Raw genomic sequence first — 16,839 nt, 5'->3', positions numbered from 1 at the left:
CTTCATTGGCGGGATGGGGATTCTAATTTTCCCCATCGCCCCACTCCTTATAAATAACTAAATAAGACAACAGCTTCCTAAATAATAAAACAATAAGGGTTTTATCTATTTTTTTATAAGAATTTATAGTGGAAAAAAAATTTCCCCGACTTCAGGGGGGATATTGAATTTTCTCAAATAAAAATTATTCAATAGATATTTTTCACTTTTTTGAAAAAGAGTGCCAGATTCACCTCATCCATCTTTTCTTCCATGGTGTCGGTAATCACTAACAAACAAATCAATACAACATGTTACGTCATTAATTTTTCTTGTTTTTTAGTCAAAAATTGTAAATTTTTATACATAGGTCACGTCATATGCATATATTTTTTAAATATTAAGATAGAATGCCCCATTTTTTAACTTAATTAAAACAAGAATTTAGGATTATCCGATTCAAGATTGTATTGACATGAAACAAGGGGTCATGTATATTTCTGACGAATATTAATTTAAGTATAGCCAAAAGACTTATTCTCATTCGAAGTGTAATTTGTTGTTGAATTTTCACTTATTAAATTTGACATGAAACAAGGGATCATGTATATTATAACTACACCTCCACAAAATATATTCTCTCTTTCTGATAATTGTTCTTTTTAATTATTCACTCTAACATATTATTAACCGTTTTGTTAGTATCTTTTTTTTTCATGTTGATAATTTTATCTTTTTTCGTTGTATAAAAAGATGACGTCTCTTTATCATAGGGAAAGTCAACAAAGATGAGAACGATGGTGAGAGATAACCTGACCAAATAGAGGAAAAAGAGAGAGGAAGTTACTAGAAATATAGTGATTGCCAGAGATGAGAGAAAAGAAAACTTTGGTAGGTGGGTGGGAGGAAAATGGAAAAATAATCATTTTTCAAAATTAAAAATGTTTAACAAGAACGAAGTTATTAGTTTTTAAATCTTAAAAAAATAAAATAAAATTATATGTTTTTTAATAATATTATTAAAATAATAATTTTAACTTTACATCTAAATTTTTAATAAAATTGAATTATTAATAAGTATTAAAAATTGTAAAACTTTACAAATAGGAGTTTGAAATTATACTAAACCTTAGGTGGGGGAATAAGTCTTTTGGCCCTAATATTATGTTTAAACATTACAGCTAGATTTGTACCGTAAAACTGAAACATGGAATAAAAATCTGCTGTGGATTTCAAGCTGTTGATAGTAATTCACTCATATGGATATTGGCTGAAACTGAACGAAAAAGTTAACACAAGATAAAAGACATAAACAGTAGGACTTCGAGGCATAATCTTTTAACATGAGAATTTCACTGCCATCCAACAATAGTTGTTAATAGCTTATGATATAATTTTATAATATATATTTTATAATATAATATAGTATAAATAAAAAATTATCTATGTTATAAGATATATTAAATTAATATGATATAATAAATATATTATATGATATGATATAATATATATTTTATTATATAATATATATTATTAATATAGATCGATATATATTTTTTAAAATGATAATATAATAATATTATATATGAATTTTAAAAATTTTAAGAGTGTTTGTAATATTTTTAAAATAATAATATATTAATTATAATTTTTTTATTATTTAAAAAATATATTACATAATACAATATATAATATATAATATAAAAAATTAAATTTTTAATATATAATATAATACACAATTTGGCTAACATATATCCATAAGCCACCTTCTCAACTTGCATCGCAAAGATTCTTACTCATAATTTCTTGAAAAGGAAATGTAGTGTAAATTGACATTAAGACAATGACGCTTCAATTTAATTCTCATGTCGGCCAAATTAGAAAAATTAATTAAAATAACTATTTTTAAAAAGATTTTTTAAAAAATAAGCCCTAATACAAGGCTTATACCTTTATAATTATTATACCATACTCATATGAAATTATTCTTTTATATAAAATTGTTGTTGACGTGGTTTAACCCATTTCAAAATCCACATATACTTCATAGTAGAGTTGTCATCACATGCTATCCAAATCTCGTAGTTGATTAGAACCATTTCATCATATTTTTACAAAAAAGAAAAAAAATATGTCAATATATTATTCATCTTCATATTTAAATTTTATGATCGTTAAGATTTACTTTTGTTTACTTTGTTTACGATGATAATAAAAATGTCATGCATATGCACTTGGAGGTTTTTGGTTCTACAGTTTATTTGTGAAATAAATTAAATTATTTGTAATTTTGTTAAGTTGTATGCATGTTACAGTGATTGGAAAGGTGAATCAAGTAATAGGAAAATTTGACATGAAATTCATTGATTTTTCACAAAATTTTTATCACCTGTGATTCTAATCTAATCTGTGAGTCACTAATGGTAAAAATGGATAAAAGAGAGAGTTAAATGATAATTTACTATTTATAACACGTTTTGTGGGCCTATATTACATTTTGTTAGTCATATGAATTATAGAAAAGTGGGATGCGTATGATGGGGTCAAGGAAAATTTTGCACAAGTAGGGGTAAAAAAATTTTTATAGTTAGTTATGTAAGTGTATGATTCAGGCTTGGTTAGGATTAGATTCAAATCAAATTTATTTGATTTTGAGTTTAAGTTCGATTTAAATAAACTTGAAACGAGTCAACTTTAAACAAACTTAAGCTCAAACTCTAACTCAAGTTTACTTGTCAAACTTACGAGTTAAAAATTTTGATACAAAACGATATTGTTTTGATCAATAGATATTAAAACGACATTTTTTAACAACGAGATAGTTAAAAGCTTAAGTTCAAAATGAGCCAAGCTGAGCCGAACTCAAACTAAGTTTCAGCTTAGTTGCAACGAACTCAAAGAGCTCAAGCTCGAGCTCTATTATATATAAATCAAATTAAGTTCAAATTTAACTCAGTTTGAATCTAACCTTATACATGATGTGGGTAATTGAAATTTTCTCATAATGAAGTAATTAAAATTATTCATGTGTGACATACTGTTAAGAATGCGGATTCCATATGGTATGCGTGAAATCTAAGGTTGAATGAAAATTTACACATGGTTGGGTAAGTGTGGTTAATGTTTTGTTCCATATTTTTACATACATATTGGATTATATGCAAATATTATGAAAATTTACCAAATTATTCAATTATTTATTATAATATACAAAATATATAACGAAATATTTAAAATATTTATTAAAGAATTTAAGACAATGTAATTAATTACACATAAATTTCTCGTTACATAGAAAAATTTGAGCCTCTCCTGCTAACCCATTAGCACAGGGCGGAGCCCCCTTACAACTCCCATTTGCACGTTATATGATCTAGATGTAAGATCGCTAGTTATTCTGATTTATTATTAAGATATTATTTAAATATATAATTTATTATAATTTTATTTTTGAGTTTTATAAGGTAAAACACTTCTTAATAACTTAAGAACATGTTATTTAACTAATCACAATTTAATATTCTTAAACGATATGAAATATACATATATATCTAATATCTCTCGTATTTTGTTAATATGAGATTTGTTTAAGAATGTTATAATCACTCTCTTATTTTATGTGTTTTCTTTTAAACAATAAAGAGACAAATTTGAATAAATTAATTAAGAATATATAATTATTTATTTTAAAATTAAATAAAATATGTAATTATTTTTTGTACTTTTATTTTGGCTTAGGTAGATAGCCAATTAAACTCTGGATCTCGGAAAAAATAGAGTATTTTCTGACTTTGTCTATACCTCCTCACTGGGCAAAGGACCCGTCCCCTCCTCCATTGATGAAATCCACAGATTTAAAATATATATATATTCTGTTGTAATAAAATAATACAGAGAAAGAATGAATCAACTATAAGGTTTTGATTCGGTAGTCAAGATTCTGACCTTTCAAGTATGGAGAAATGATTAATTTTAAACGGTAAGTAAATAAATAAATATCAGTATAAATTATAATTAAAAATTATTACAGTATATTATTTACTTAGTAATTCTTTAATACACAGAAGAATATATGATCTTAAAAATAAAAATAAGGTTTCAAAGCCAAAATCCTCATTACTTTTGGAATAGCGGTTTCCATTAATCAGTTGGAGACGAATTGACAATCGTCAAAACCTGCAAATAATTAAACAAATTATCAATAAGAATGAATAGTTAAATATTGATTTTATTGGAATGAATGAATGAGGGAGGCAAGAATCTAACAAAAAAATATTTATTTACAAATGTCTTATAAAACAAAAGGAGACAAACCCATCCGAACAAGCAAGAAATCAAACTGAAGCTGTTCAACTTTAATAATAATTTGCATGTGATTTCACTTCTGTCTGGGTGGTGGCGGTGGTGTTGTATTATATGAATGTCGGATATATTATTTATGTGGATGTTGATGCCAGTTTTTAACAGTAAGAGATAGATACAGTAACTTACTTGGATCAATAGTGACAAGCATAGCTGTCCCACCAAAATCACAGGTTCCTCCAGCCTGCTTTGACTTTTGCCAGTAACTGTTGAAGGCATATGACGCATGAGCAAACAATGTGTTGGGTTGAAAGCACGGACCCTTTGGCTGAATTGATTTGCAGTCTGCTCCTGACCCACATGCATAATCTAAGGCCTCTTGGATTATTGAGTCAGGCACTGTTGGCTTGGCCACACACCAGACTGCATAATGTGGCTTCTTCTTGTGTGGTGGAGGTGGTGGTAAAACCACAGGTGGCTGGTAAATTGGTGGAAGTGGGACATATTTTGGTGGGCTTGGGCTTGGAGAAATGGGATGAGGTGGGCTTGGTGGCGGTGGCGGCCTGGAGACGGTGTGAGGTGGGCTTTGGAAGGGTGGTTGAGGAAGAAATGGTGGGTATATACCGAAGGGAGCAGGGGAATTATTAGGCGAAGGAAGTGGAGTTAGTGGTGATTCAAAAGGTGGCATGGAGAAAGGAGAACTTAGGCCATATGATTCAGGTTTTGCAAATTCAAATTTCATTTTCCTGTAGATTGGACTAGGTCCCATTTTGGATCCTCGAAAGTGCAAATCTAGCACAGAAGAAACTCTCCCATCTGTCAAAATCAAAAGTTTTAATTCATAAGCACAGAAGAAACCAGTCAAGGAAATGCAGTTAGTTAGAAAAATAGAATACCAGTTAGAGTGAAAAATGTGGTGGCAACTAGAACAAGCAATCTGATGCAATCTGCTGTTGATTCCATAGCAAGAAATTCAGTTTAGTACTGAGATCTCACAACTAGCAACTGGGATTTTCAGTTTGTTGTTATTCATATAAATAGAGGCAGTTGAAGTAGAGAAAGAGCAAGAATATGGGACAAAGTGGATGGCCATAAAGCAGATGGGATAATCATCCTTAAAAAAATATTCTGCTCCGCATTACTGTAACACATCTTTCTGTGAGATTAATTATTGGGAACATTTATTTTCTTGTTGGGAATTTATGCTTGCTTGTGAGGTGAGAAAATGAAGAACACTAAATGCTAGTTCTTTTTCTCCCCTTTAAATTTACTTGCTTCATACTCAAGAGGGTTCTCCTTCTTTTTCTGTTTCTCTACATATAATCAATACTTTTGAGGGATTTTAGAATCATATATGTATAAATACAATGTAAAACTATGGAATCAAATAAGCCTTGATTGGTGGATGTTTTTTATTTATTTCTCATTTTCTTGAGTCTCTCAAATCTGATTTATTGGATTGACAGTTAAAACAAGATATCAACATTGTTTATACATAAAAAGATTAAACAAATTTGTGACTCAATGATATAATTTATTTATTATCTCTTAATTATTGGAACTCATTGCAAAATATTTCATTTTCCTAATCAAAATATATTTAATTAAAATAAGAATAATGTGCAACCAAATGGAATTGTGGCCTTGTGGTGCGTTGCTTGCCTTGCAATTGTCAGGGATTTTGGTTTTCAAAAGTCAAGCTAATATTACCATGATGTCAACAAGTCCGTTAGATTAATGTGACTTAAGTCAGTTCAAAAGCGATCTGATAACTTAAGTACTTTAAAACTGTACCTATATTGAATTGGTTATTAGGTCTCACTTGAACCAATTAGTCCGTTTCAGATTTCAAAACCATACATGATACCATTGAAAAACCTCTAAATAGCGAATAATCCTATAGGTGGGGTGAATTTGAGTATTTAAAAACTTTAATCAAATCAAGACTTTTGAATAAATTTATAAATAAGTTTAACTAAACATATAAACATAAAATCTTTCAAATAAATATTTAATTAAAATCAATTATTTAAGCAATCTTAACTCGGGTAATCAAACAAAATCAATATTCAACAAATTATCACAACACACATATATAGAATTTAAGATAAATAGAAAGAGATAGAAATGCTCAATAGTTTATAGTGGTTTAGAGTTTTTTCTTCAAAGCCTCTTACATTCGCTTCTTCAAGCAACTTGTTTGAAGTTTCATTCGTAAAAATATCGTCTTTTTACAATAGTTTTCGGGATTTTGCCTATCACAATAGTTTATCTGGAGTTTCACTCATATGTTTGAATATAGAAAATAATATTTGTGAATGCCTTTACAAGGCTGATGATACAAGAAAATGAGTACAAATTTGTCCCTCAAGAATTTTGAGTTATGAGCTTATGTGAGAAATTAGAGAAAAAATAAGTTTAAGTTTTTTACATTATATTATTTAATCTATTCCCCATCAAAGAGTGTTTAATTTATAGACTTGGATGGTTCAAAAGGCTCAATTGTTCGTTAGTTGTGATAATGTATCCGTTGAGTTTTGATAATAATGTTTTGACCTTAAAAACACGATGGGACAGATGTCCTATTTTGAGGGACGAGCGTCTGCTTACACATTATGACTTTGGTGGTTTCAAAATTATTGTCTAACGGTCGAATTCTTGAAACACACCACTCTAGGGATATACGTCCCTTTTCCTAGGATGGGTGTCATTTTTTACACCTTTAGAATTCAATTTTAGAAGCTTCAGATAAGAAGGGACTAGTAAAGGACCACAAAAGGAATGGGCATCCCAACCATGGGAATGGGGTGTCCCCGTTATGGGAATGAGCATCCTTATTTTGAGGACAGACATCTCTGTTCATTTGACAAAAATTCTCAAGAGCTCCGAACTTGCAAGGACAATGAGCAGAAACACTGGCGTCCTACATTTGAGAACGGGAATCTCATGTCTAAAAAGATAAAAAACATACATTTCGCCTATCTTTTGATCATAAAAATTTTATATCATGGATTTAATTAGCGCAATAAATATAAATTAACAACTTTATACTTAATTTTGATATAATCAAAACACCTAGAGATCCAACAACTATAAATTGTTCTCTCTTAGTCTTAACTAAATAATTACAAGGGCATCATGGTCCTTTAGAGAAATCTTAAGGGCAAATTGGTACATAACAAAATTTGCCTTGAATCAAGGGCTTGTCTAGCTAGAGAGTGTGCAGTTAGATTTAATGCAGTTTAGGAGTTTTCGCTAAACTAAACTAAAAAAAATAGTTTAAAAAATTTTCAAACTAAACTGAAAAAATATGTTTTGATCCGATTTGAATTAATTAGAGTCATTCACTTCTAATATATGTTATTTAGTAAAATTAATTAAATTATAGGTTTACAGGAGATAATATAAATATGTAAAATAAATAAATATATATATATATATATATACACTCACACACAATATATATATAAAAAAGATGAAAAATATAAAAAAAAAAATTATAGAACTAATTGTTTATTAAAAAATTTTGTTTTATATATATATATTTAAAAAATACTATTTACAATTTGATTTGGTTTAAAAATCATCCAAACTCAAAAAAAATACAATTTGAAAATTTTTTAAACTAAACTAAATCATAACTTTTAAACTATTTGATCTGGTTTTATTATTTAAATCGAATTATATACACTTCCGTAGCTAGTAATAAAACAGGGAAAATTGAAATAAAAAAAATCCGAGGGCATAATCGGAAACGGAAAAACCTTTAATTACTTTGAACTACTCGAACGTAACGGTCACTTTTTGTGTCGTCTTCAACCTCAGATTTCGCTTAAAAATTTTCACGCTCGGAACACTCAACATACAGCAAAGCAACAATGAAACGTTTCAACGAAGAAGAAGAAAGCCTCATTACAACTACAGCTAAAGTGATCGAGTACTTAGAGCCGGTGATGTCTCGAGATCTGCTCTGCAAATTCCCCGACCACTCAGCTTTCGACTTTGACTACTCACAGAGCTCCCTCTGGTCTCCTTTAGTTCCTCGCCATTACAGCCCCATGGACACAATGACTCCATTAAAGCTCTCGTATGATGATATCGGAGGTGGGTTTGAGTTGGAGAATAAGATGAGGAATCACAGGGCCAAGAAAATTAGTTTTGGTTCTGTTTTCAAGAAGAAACTCAACAATAAAGTCGATATTTTGAAGCAGATTATGAACAGGAAGAAGAAGAAAACGGTGCATGTTATGGCCTCTGACTTCTCTCCAGCTTCTGTTAAAGGCTCTTGTGTTCCTCTCTCCTCTAAGGTAATTAAAATTTAAAATTTCTGCATTTGGGTTGTTGATTATTGCTTTTTAAAATTTGATTTTTTTCATTTGCAGAAATGGACTAAGATGCTGAAAGCTGCATCAAAACAATTCAAGAAGACGAAGAAGAAGATGGATCCTGCAGTTCATATCAAATTGTCCAGCTGCTTAAGAGATTGAAGCCATTTCTCAAATTTCTTGTAGTTAAATAGTATTTGTTCGGTGGAATTATTGTATTCTTTGTTCATTCCCAGAAAATATGAAAGTATTTTCAGAATATTTTGGCAATATTAGAAATTGATAACAAATACTTTTGATCGTTTTGATCTTCAAGCCATGTTTTTTGTTATATCTTCAAGCAAGAGTCCTAATGCAGAAAAGGAAGAACCTTCAGTTACAGCTGATCTGGCATTTTCACTCACCTGCTTAACTCTTTTTGTCACCGTACTGTCACTCTCCATTACGGATTTTATGGCTCTTGCTATTTCTTCTGCTGACACAATTTCTCCACTGGTGTCTCTGTAATCCATTTTCAACTCCACAGCCAGTCCCAGATCTTTCACCAGTTGGAATGCGTTAATCTGTTGCTCTGCATACATTGGCCATGTTGCAATTGGAACACCGAACCACAGGCTCTCTAAGACTGAATTCCATCCACAATGTGACACAAATCCTCCTACTGATTTATGAGCCAACACCGCCTTCTGCGGTGCCCATCCGCACACCATGCCCATCTGCTTTGTTCTCTCCATGAACCCATGTGGCAATACTTCCTGGAGATCGCTTGTGTACTCACTGGGAGTTGCAAGTTTGCCTTTTGGTGGTGGCCTTCTCAGTGACCACAAAAACCTCACCCCACTTTGCTCCAGGCCGCTTGCAATTTCTTTCACTTGCTCTTCTCTAAAGCTGCCCCGGCTTCCGAAGCACAAGAAAACAACTGATGAATCAGGCTGATCATCCAGCCATTTCATGATCTCATGGCAGCGTGCCTCTTCTAAGCTTAACTGTCTCTCACTCTCGAGACCAATCACCGGTCCAACTGCATAAACAGGAGGAATATCATCATCATTCAACAGAAAATTGACAGCGTGAGATTCGAGCTCCGCGAATGAATTTAAAATAATCCCTTTAGTTTCTTTGAATCTTCTTGTGTGGTTCACACGTGTAGCGTAGCCACCATACTTGTTGAACGTAAAAATTGGCAAAACTCTGCTAGGAATTGGAGGGACATAGCTTTTGAACACATAATCAGCCTCTATGTCTTCAAATTCTCTGCCTCCCTGATCATGTCTATCCAAAAGGCTTAGCAGAAGGCCGAGATAAGCAGCAGTGGATGGAAAGAACAAATAAGAAGGCACCCCAAGCTCATTCGCAACATCGATCATTGATGTGCAAAAGAAATCGACCACCAATCCAGCAAGAGGAGCTGAGTTTGGATTAGAAATCACATGCTTTATAATAGCCTCTTTAACATAAGGCTTCTGGGCTTCCAGAAGATCTGAGAATAACTTGTCCGCGGACTTGGGAAGCTCCATCAAAGGATTGTGATCAACAGAACGGGGCAGATTGATGAATTTTATTCGAGTATCGGAGGCTGCAAGTGATTCAACATGTGCTAGAATGGCATCAGGAACAGGACCAGGCCTCATTATGAGAACAGTTATTGAAAATCGATCATCGCGATCCAGCAAGCGCTTTGCGAACTCAATTTTGGGTGTGAGATGGCCTAATGCTGGAGCAGGAATCAGCACTAGCTCGGCAATTTTCTTCATTGTTGGCAATGGTGATTATGGCGATGAATTAAGTTTTTTTTTTTTTTTTTTTTCTGGGACTTATGCAATAATTATAAATTTGTTCTTGGAGTGGTTCAAATGTCATAATATTGGACGGCAAAATATTGACATCAATACATGTTTATGAAAATATAAATTGTTTTACTTTATTATCACTTAATTTCTACCGTTTTTTTATGTGGGTGCTTGTCATCTTGGTTAGGTTTAATCAGCTAGAGACAATAAATTTACCAAAGAAAGATAAACAAATAAAAGGCCAAAAGACTTATTCTCACCCAAGACATCGACAAAATTCTATTTACTAATTTTTAAAAATTCAAATACATTTGTCAACCGTTAAGAATCAGTTAGTATTAAGATAAAAATGTTAATTGTTACTTAAAAACTTATTTTCCCTTCTTGCTAGGATTTTATTTTTTTATTCATTATACTACGTCTTATCTTTTAGAATATTATAGTTATACCTTCACAACTATATTCTCTCTTTGCAATGGTCATTATTCTTGATGATTCACTCTGACACATTACCAACCATCTTATCGACACCCTCTCCCTCTCCAGTGATGTTTTCAGTTTATTTATCACAGTTTTTTAGACTAAGAACCAAATCTCTCACTCATTTTTGTATAGTCATCAATGTTCATCATGTCGGTGTGGTTCCCTCCCTCTATCATATCTAGCTCCCGCCATCCTTTTTTCAATTCATGCATAGGTACGTCAACTCGATTTCTCTATTTTTCATCAACTCAATCCCTCAGTTTTTTCATCAACAATATCTGATTTCTTTGTCGACAAAATTTATTCCTTGGTTTTCTTTGTCAAGGGGAGATGAAAGGAGAAATTCATCGGAATTGGTTGTGAAAATCATGGAAAATAAGGGTGAAAGTGTAACATTTTAAAACTTTGGGGGCTCTTGTAAGAGAAAAAATTATGAATAAAATGAAACCCTAAAATAGAAAAAACAAGTTAATTTTATGAATAAAACACTCTTTCATTAAAATTTGGTTTTTCATATTTATATATACATATATGTTAAAAATGTAAATTAACCTATTTCATTATTAGATCCAGATGATAAATAAGTATTTAAACTTTTAAAAATTGACTAATGAAATTTTATCAGTGAAATAAACCTTGGTTATCATTAAAGTGGGCTAAAGCTGAATACGGGATGAAGAGTATAGCTCAGAGTTCTCCATTGGTGCTGCATAATTTCAAATTGTTCAATAAATATGTCCTCAGGCTTTAATTATATCATATCCCATTGACTTTGTCATCTTCTTCGTTACATGTTCACTAATAAAATCTTCAATCAACCGTCCAGATGCACCAAATGGAGATCCACCCTCCATCACCGCTGTATAAACGAATGCCCAACATAACAACTTTCATGCAAATGACCTTACCAGTAGTGTATTAATCATAATGGATGGATCCTATCCCAGCATAAAACCTTTTAATGAAATCTACCGGGTACACACTTATCAACGACAAGCTGTATAAAAGATTTTGTCTTTCAGTCTATACATAATCTGCCATTCTGTGATACAAAATTCAACCATCTCAAAAAAGGGAAAAACATTGACAAGGATGAGTTCTAAAAGTTTGATGATGATATTGGCATTCGTAAGGGATTCTTAGTAGTGTCTCTAGATCGCAAACCAAGGAGTTGTGAAAACGTTCATTGAGAAAATTGAGACGATGGTGCCAACAACTAAGGTATAATCTAAATCCTTTTATGTTACAATATGTATTGATATGAATTCTTGCTTCCAGGGTTTAATAGGAATACTATATTTGCCCTCCTTTTGCTGCAAAAATTTTGTTTTTCAAGCATTCATGGTTCCTTCAAGATGAGAAAAAAAGTGTGGAGTGATCAAACCAAAGTGGTAGATGTTTTAAGGACCTCTACAAATTATGGAGAGAAAGGGAGTCATTGTGGCTAGCTCATTGAAGCTGAGGTGAGAGAGGTCCTAAGCGAGGAGAGTCGTGTGTGAGAAGAGCAAACTTGGTCAATAAGTTGTGGTGGAGGTTATGGTGGTTGGTGAGGTCTGGTGAAGGTTGCGGTGGTCGGTGAGGTGGTTTAATAGTGGTGGTTGTATACCTTAAATTTGTTTTTAGATTTGATTATTTGGTCGGTTTTGGCTTTTTAAAGTGATGGAACCAGAATCTACTAGCTCAATATCAGTTATTACACTTTCAGAACTGAAACCTGTTGAAGCTATGAAGCTGTGAAGTTGGCTACTGTAAATTCTGAATTTTTGAAGATGGTTCTGCTGCAGAAAGCTGAAGATGATATGGATTATTTTTTGCAGCCTTTAAAATGGTGACAAACTTCCTTAACCATTTTGTAATGTTTTTAGTTAGAATGCAACCAAACTAAATTATATTTGTTATGTTAGGTGTACTTTGACTTAAAGTTTGGTTGGCTTGTAAGAATTTGTGTGGATAAGCTTAATTTAAGCTGCTTTTGTACAGGGGTTAGGAAACCTATGTAAATATACATGTATGGCAAAGAAATGATATGTTTTTAAGTCACAAAAACAGAAAATAAGCAGACCTCCGTTCCAGCTCTCTGTTTTCTCCTCTGTTTTTTCATTTTTCTTGCTTTCTTTGCTTCCAGATCTCCATTAAAAAATCAACAATTGGTATCAGAGCCTTCAGTTCTTTGCAAAGACCTGTGCCAAGGAAGAAGTTTGAAGAAAAGGAGAAGAAACTGAGCACACAAACCATGGCTTCAAGCAGTTTTACAGGGGTATCTGCACCAGTTTTTTCTAGTGAAAATTATGCAGCATGGGCAGTGAAGATGAAAGCCTACTTAAGAGCTTTTGATTTGTGGGATGTGGTTGAGATAGATAAGCAACCAAATCCACTGCCAGAAAACCCAACACTAAATCAAATCAAGCATCATTCTGAAGAAGTGGCTAAGAGATACAAAGCTTTGTCTTGTATCCATTCTGCAGTTTCAGAGGTGATGTTTGCAAAGATCATGGCTTGTGAGACAGCAAAGGAAGCATGGGATAAGTTGAGATTGGAATTCCATGGAAGTGACAAATCAAAGCAAATGCAAATTTTCAATTTAAAAAGGGAATTTGCTCTGCTTAGAATGAAAGATGGTGAATCAATTAAAGACTACATTGATAGGCTAATGAAAATTGTGAACCAGTTGACTCTTCTTGGAGAGGTGATTTCTGAAAATAAGGTTGTGGAGCAAGTATTGGTGAGTTTGACAGAAAAATTTGAGGCAAAGATCTCATCTTTGGAAGATTCGAAAGACATAAGCACCATGACAATTTCAGAACTTTTAAACTCTTTACAAGCTGTGGAATTGAGACAAGCTTTTAGAGATGGAGTCATAATATCTGAAGGAGCTTTTGTTGCAAACCAAACAACAAAAATACATGCTGGTTCCAGTTCAAATAAGCAGCAATTTGGCAAGAAAGGCAAAGAAAAGAAGGAGAGCTTTGATAGAAGACAAAAAGGGAAGAAAGTTAGATTTCCACCCTGCCAACATTGTAAAAAAACCAGCCATACAGAGAGGTACTGCTGGTATAGACCTGAAATACAATGTAGAGGGTGTAAAGAATTTGGTCATATGGAGAAAGTTTGCAAGAACAAAGGTAAAACAAATCAGCAGCAAGCTCAAGTTGCTGAAAAGTTACAGGAGAAGGAAGAGCAACCTGAAGAGCAATTGTTTACAGCAGGCTGCTATGAAGCTTAAGTCCATTCTCAAACTTGGTTATTGGACAGTGGATGCACCAATCATATGACTTCAGATGAAAGCCTTTTTGTCAACATGAATAAGAGCAGAATCTCTAGAGTAAAAATTGGAAATGGAGATTTTTTGCAAGTGAAAGGAGTTGGTACAATTTCTATCACTACATCATCAGGTACAAAAATGATTAATGATGTTTTGTTTGTGCCTGGTATAGCTCTTAACTTATTGAGTATTGGACAAATGCTAGAGAAGAATTACTCCTTAAAATTTGATAATAAAAAATGTCATGTTTATGACTCAAAAGGAGTAGAATTAATGGTGGTAAATATGATGCATAGAAGTTTTTGCTTAGAGCTAAATGAGTTGAATGCTCAAGCACTTGTTAGTAGTGATCAAGAGTCAATTAAGTGGCATAAAAGACTAGGCCACTTTCATGAAAAAGGGCTCAAACTTTTGTATGAAAAAGAGCTCACTGTTGGAGTGCCAAAGGTGCCAATAATGAAAGGAGTATGTGAAGCTTGTCAATTAGGCAAGCAAACCAGACTCTCATTCTCAAATAATGAAGCATGGAGGGCCAAAGAGAAGCTGCAGTTAGTACACACTAATGTGTGTGGCCCTATGACAGAAAATTCCTTAAATGGCAGTAGGTATTTTGTTCTTTTTATTGATGATCTTAGTAGAATGTGCTGGGTTTACTTCATTAAGCTGAAATCTGAAGTTTCAGATGTGTTTCTGAATTTTAAGAGACTTGTAGAGAATGAAAGTGGATGCAAAATAAGAATGGTAAGGAGTGATAATGGAGGGGAATATACCAATGAAAAATTCAGAAAAATTTGCATGGAAAATGACATTAAACATCAACTCACAACTTCTTACAGCCCTCAGCAAAATGGGGTGAGTGAGAGGAAGAATAGGACTGTGATGGAAATGGCAAGATGTCTTTTGTTTGAAGCTAATTTGCCAAAAAACTTTTGGGCAGAAGCTGTGAATACAGCAGTGCATTTACTCAACAAATTACCAACAAAAGCCTTGAAGGACATGACACCTTATGAGGCTTGGTTTGGTTCAAAGCCAAATGTGAGTTATATGAAGATATTTAGCTGCATTTGCTGGACTTATATACCAGAAATGAAGAGAGAAAAGTTGAGTAAGAAAGCTGAATTAGGCATCTTTGTTGGCTATAGTGACTTGTCAAAAGCTTATAGAGTCTATCATCCTTTAACTGGAAAAATTAGCATCCACAGAGATCTGAAATTTGATGAAGATTCAGTATGGAATTGGGAAGCCAATGAAGTTCAAGTGAAGGTGAAAAATGAGCCTAACTTGCAAAGTGAAAAGGTGGCAGAAGATAAGCTTCAAGCTAGCAGTGATGATGAAGATAAAACACCCAAAATGAGATCACTTTCTGAAATTTATAGCAGGTGTAATACAGCCATATTAGAGCCTGCAACATTTGAGGAAGCATCAAGGTTTCCTAGTTGGAGGGCTGCAATGCAGGAGGAGATAAAGATGATTGAAAAAAATCAGACTTGGAAGCTTGTAGAAAGACCTCCTAATAAGTATATAATAGGGGTTAAATGGGTGTACAGAACAAAAATGAATGCTGATGGTTCTGTAAACAAACTAAAGGCAAGGCTTGTAGTGAAAGGGTATGCTCAAAAGGAAGGTGAAGACTATTCTGAAACCTTTGCTCCTGTTGCAAGGTTTGACACCATTAAACTCCTTATTGCATTAGCAGCACAAAAAGGTTGGAATCTTTACCAACTTGATGTTAAATCAGCATTTCTCAATGGTGAATTAAGTGAAGAAGTGCACATTGAACAAGCTCCTGGATTTGTAAAGAAAGGTGAAGAAAATAAAGTGTGCCTACTTAGAAAGGCCTTGTATGGCCTAAAACAAGCTCCAAGAGCCTGGTATAGCAAGGTGAATGCATACTTGTTGAAGCTTGGCTTTGTAAAGAGCTTAAATGAGGCTACATTATATGTGAAATTTGTTGAAGAAAATGTGCTAATTGTATCCATTTACGTGGATGATCTTCTGGTCACAGGAAGCAATGAAGAATTGATTGCTTGGTTGAAATTGGAGATGCAGAATGCATTCGAAATGATAGATTCGGGAAAGCTCAGCTTCTTTTTGGGAATTGAAGTAATTCAATCTGATGTTGAGACCTTTATTGGTCAAGAAAAATATGCAAAGGAGATATTGAAAAGGTTTGGCATGGAAAATGCAAGAGGAGTTGACAATCCTTTAGTGCTAAACCAGAAGCTGGAAAAGAATGATGGATTTCTGGAGGTTGAACCATCTGTTTATAGAAGCTTGGTAGGTTGTTTGCTTTATCTAACAGCAACTAGACCAGATATAATGTATGCCACAAGTTTGCTTTCCAAGTTTATGCAAAAGCCAAGCCAACAACACTTCAAAACAGCCAAAAAGGTACTTAGATATGTCAAAAATACAGCAGATCTTGGAATTTTTTATAACAGAAAATTGGAGCTGAATTTATGTGGCTATGTTGATAGTGATTGGGGTGGTTCAATTGATGACTTTAAAAGCACTTCTGGTTACATATTTTCTCTTGGATCAGGTGTTATATGCTGGAACTCTAAAAAGCAAAGTGTGGTAGCTCAAAGTACAGCAGAAGCTGAATACATAGCTGCTGCTTCAGCTGTAAATCAAACCATTTGGCTGAGAAAAATTTTAGATGATTTGCATGAAAAGCAAGTGGAAGCTACACCTATTT

General features: G+C 33.0%; 3 protein-coding genes across 3 annotated transcripts; 1 reads left to right on the top strand and 2 right to left on the bottom strand.

The window, feature by feature from the left end:
• Nucleotides 1–3,967: 3,967 nt before the first annotated feature.
• Nucleotides 3,968–5,310, bottom strand: LOC123192351 (pollen-specific leucine-rich repeat extensin-like protein 3). Its single transcript, XM_044604877.1, has 3 exons — nucleotides 5,178–5,310; nucleotides 4,471–5,097; nucleotides 3,968–4,155 (listed from the first exon to the last, which is right to left on the bottom strand). The coding sequence occupies exons 1-3, from the start codon at nucleotides 5,242–5,244 to the stop codon at nucleotides 4,124–4,126; spliced, it is 726 nt and encodes a 241-aa protein (XP_044460812.1). The 5' UTR covers nucleotides 5,245–5,310; the 3' UTR covers nucleotides 3,968–4,123.
• A 2,758-nt stretch (nucleotides 5,311–8,068) lies between these two features.
• Nucleotides 8,069–8,921, top strand: LOC123216824. Its single transcript, XM_044637412.1, has 2 exons — nucleotides 8,069–8,588; nucleotides 8,664–8,921. The coding sequence occupies exons 1-2, from the start codon at nucleotides 8,160–8,162 to the stop codon at nucleotides 8,766–8,768; spliced, it is 534 nt and encodes a 177-aa protein (XP_044493347.1). The 5' UTR covers nucleotides 8,069–8,159; the 3' UTR covers nucleotides 8,769–8,921.
• LOC123216815 (anthocyanidin 3-O-glucosyltransferase 2-like) lies at nucleotides 8,888–10,404 on the bottom strand. The gene has a single exon (XM_044637402.1). The coding sequence runs from the start codon at nucleotides 10,358–10,360 to the stop codon at nucleotides 8,918–8,920; it is 1,443 nt and encodes a 480-aa protein (XP_044493337.1). The 5' UTR covers nucleotides 10,361–10,404; the 3' UTR covers nucleotides 8,888–8,917.
• Between the last annotated feature and the right edge of the window lie 6,435 nt (nucleotides 10,405–16,839).

The sequence above is a fragment of the Mangifera indica genome, chromosome 1, assembly GCF_011075055.1.
Source record: "Mangifera indica cultivar Alphonso chromosome 1, CATAS_Mindica_2.1, whole genome shotgun sequence".
Classification (NCBI taxonomy): Eukaryota; Viridiplantae; Streptophyta; class Magnoliopsida; order Sapindales; family Anacardiaceae; genus Mangifera; species Mangifera indica.
The sequence above is the reverse complement of the archived record's forward strand: the minus strand, read 5'-3'. Positions and strand labels throughout refer to the sequence as shown.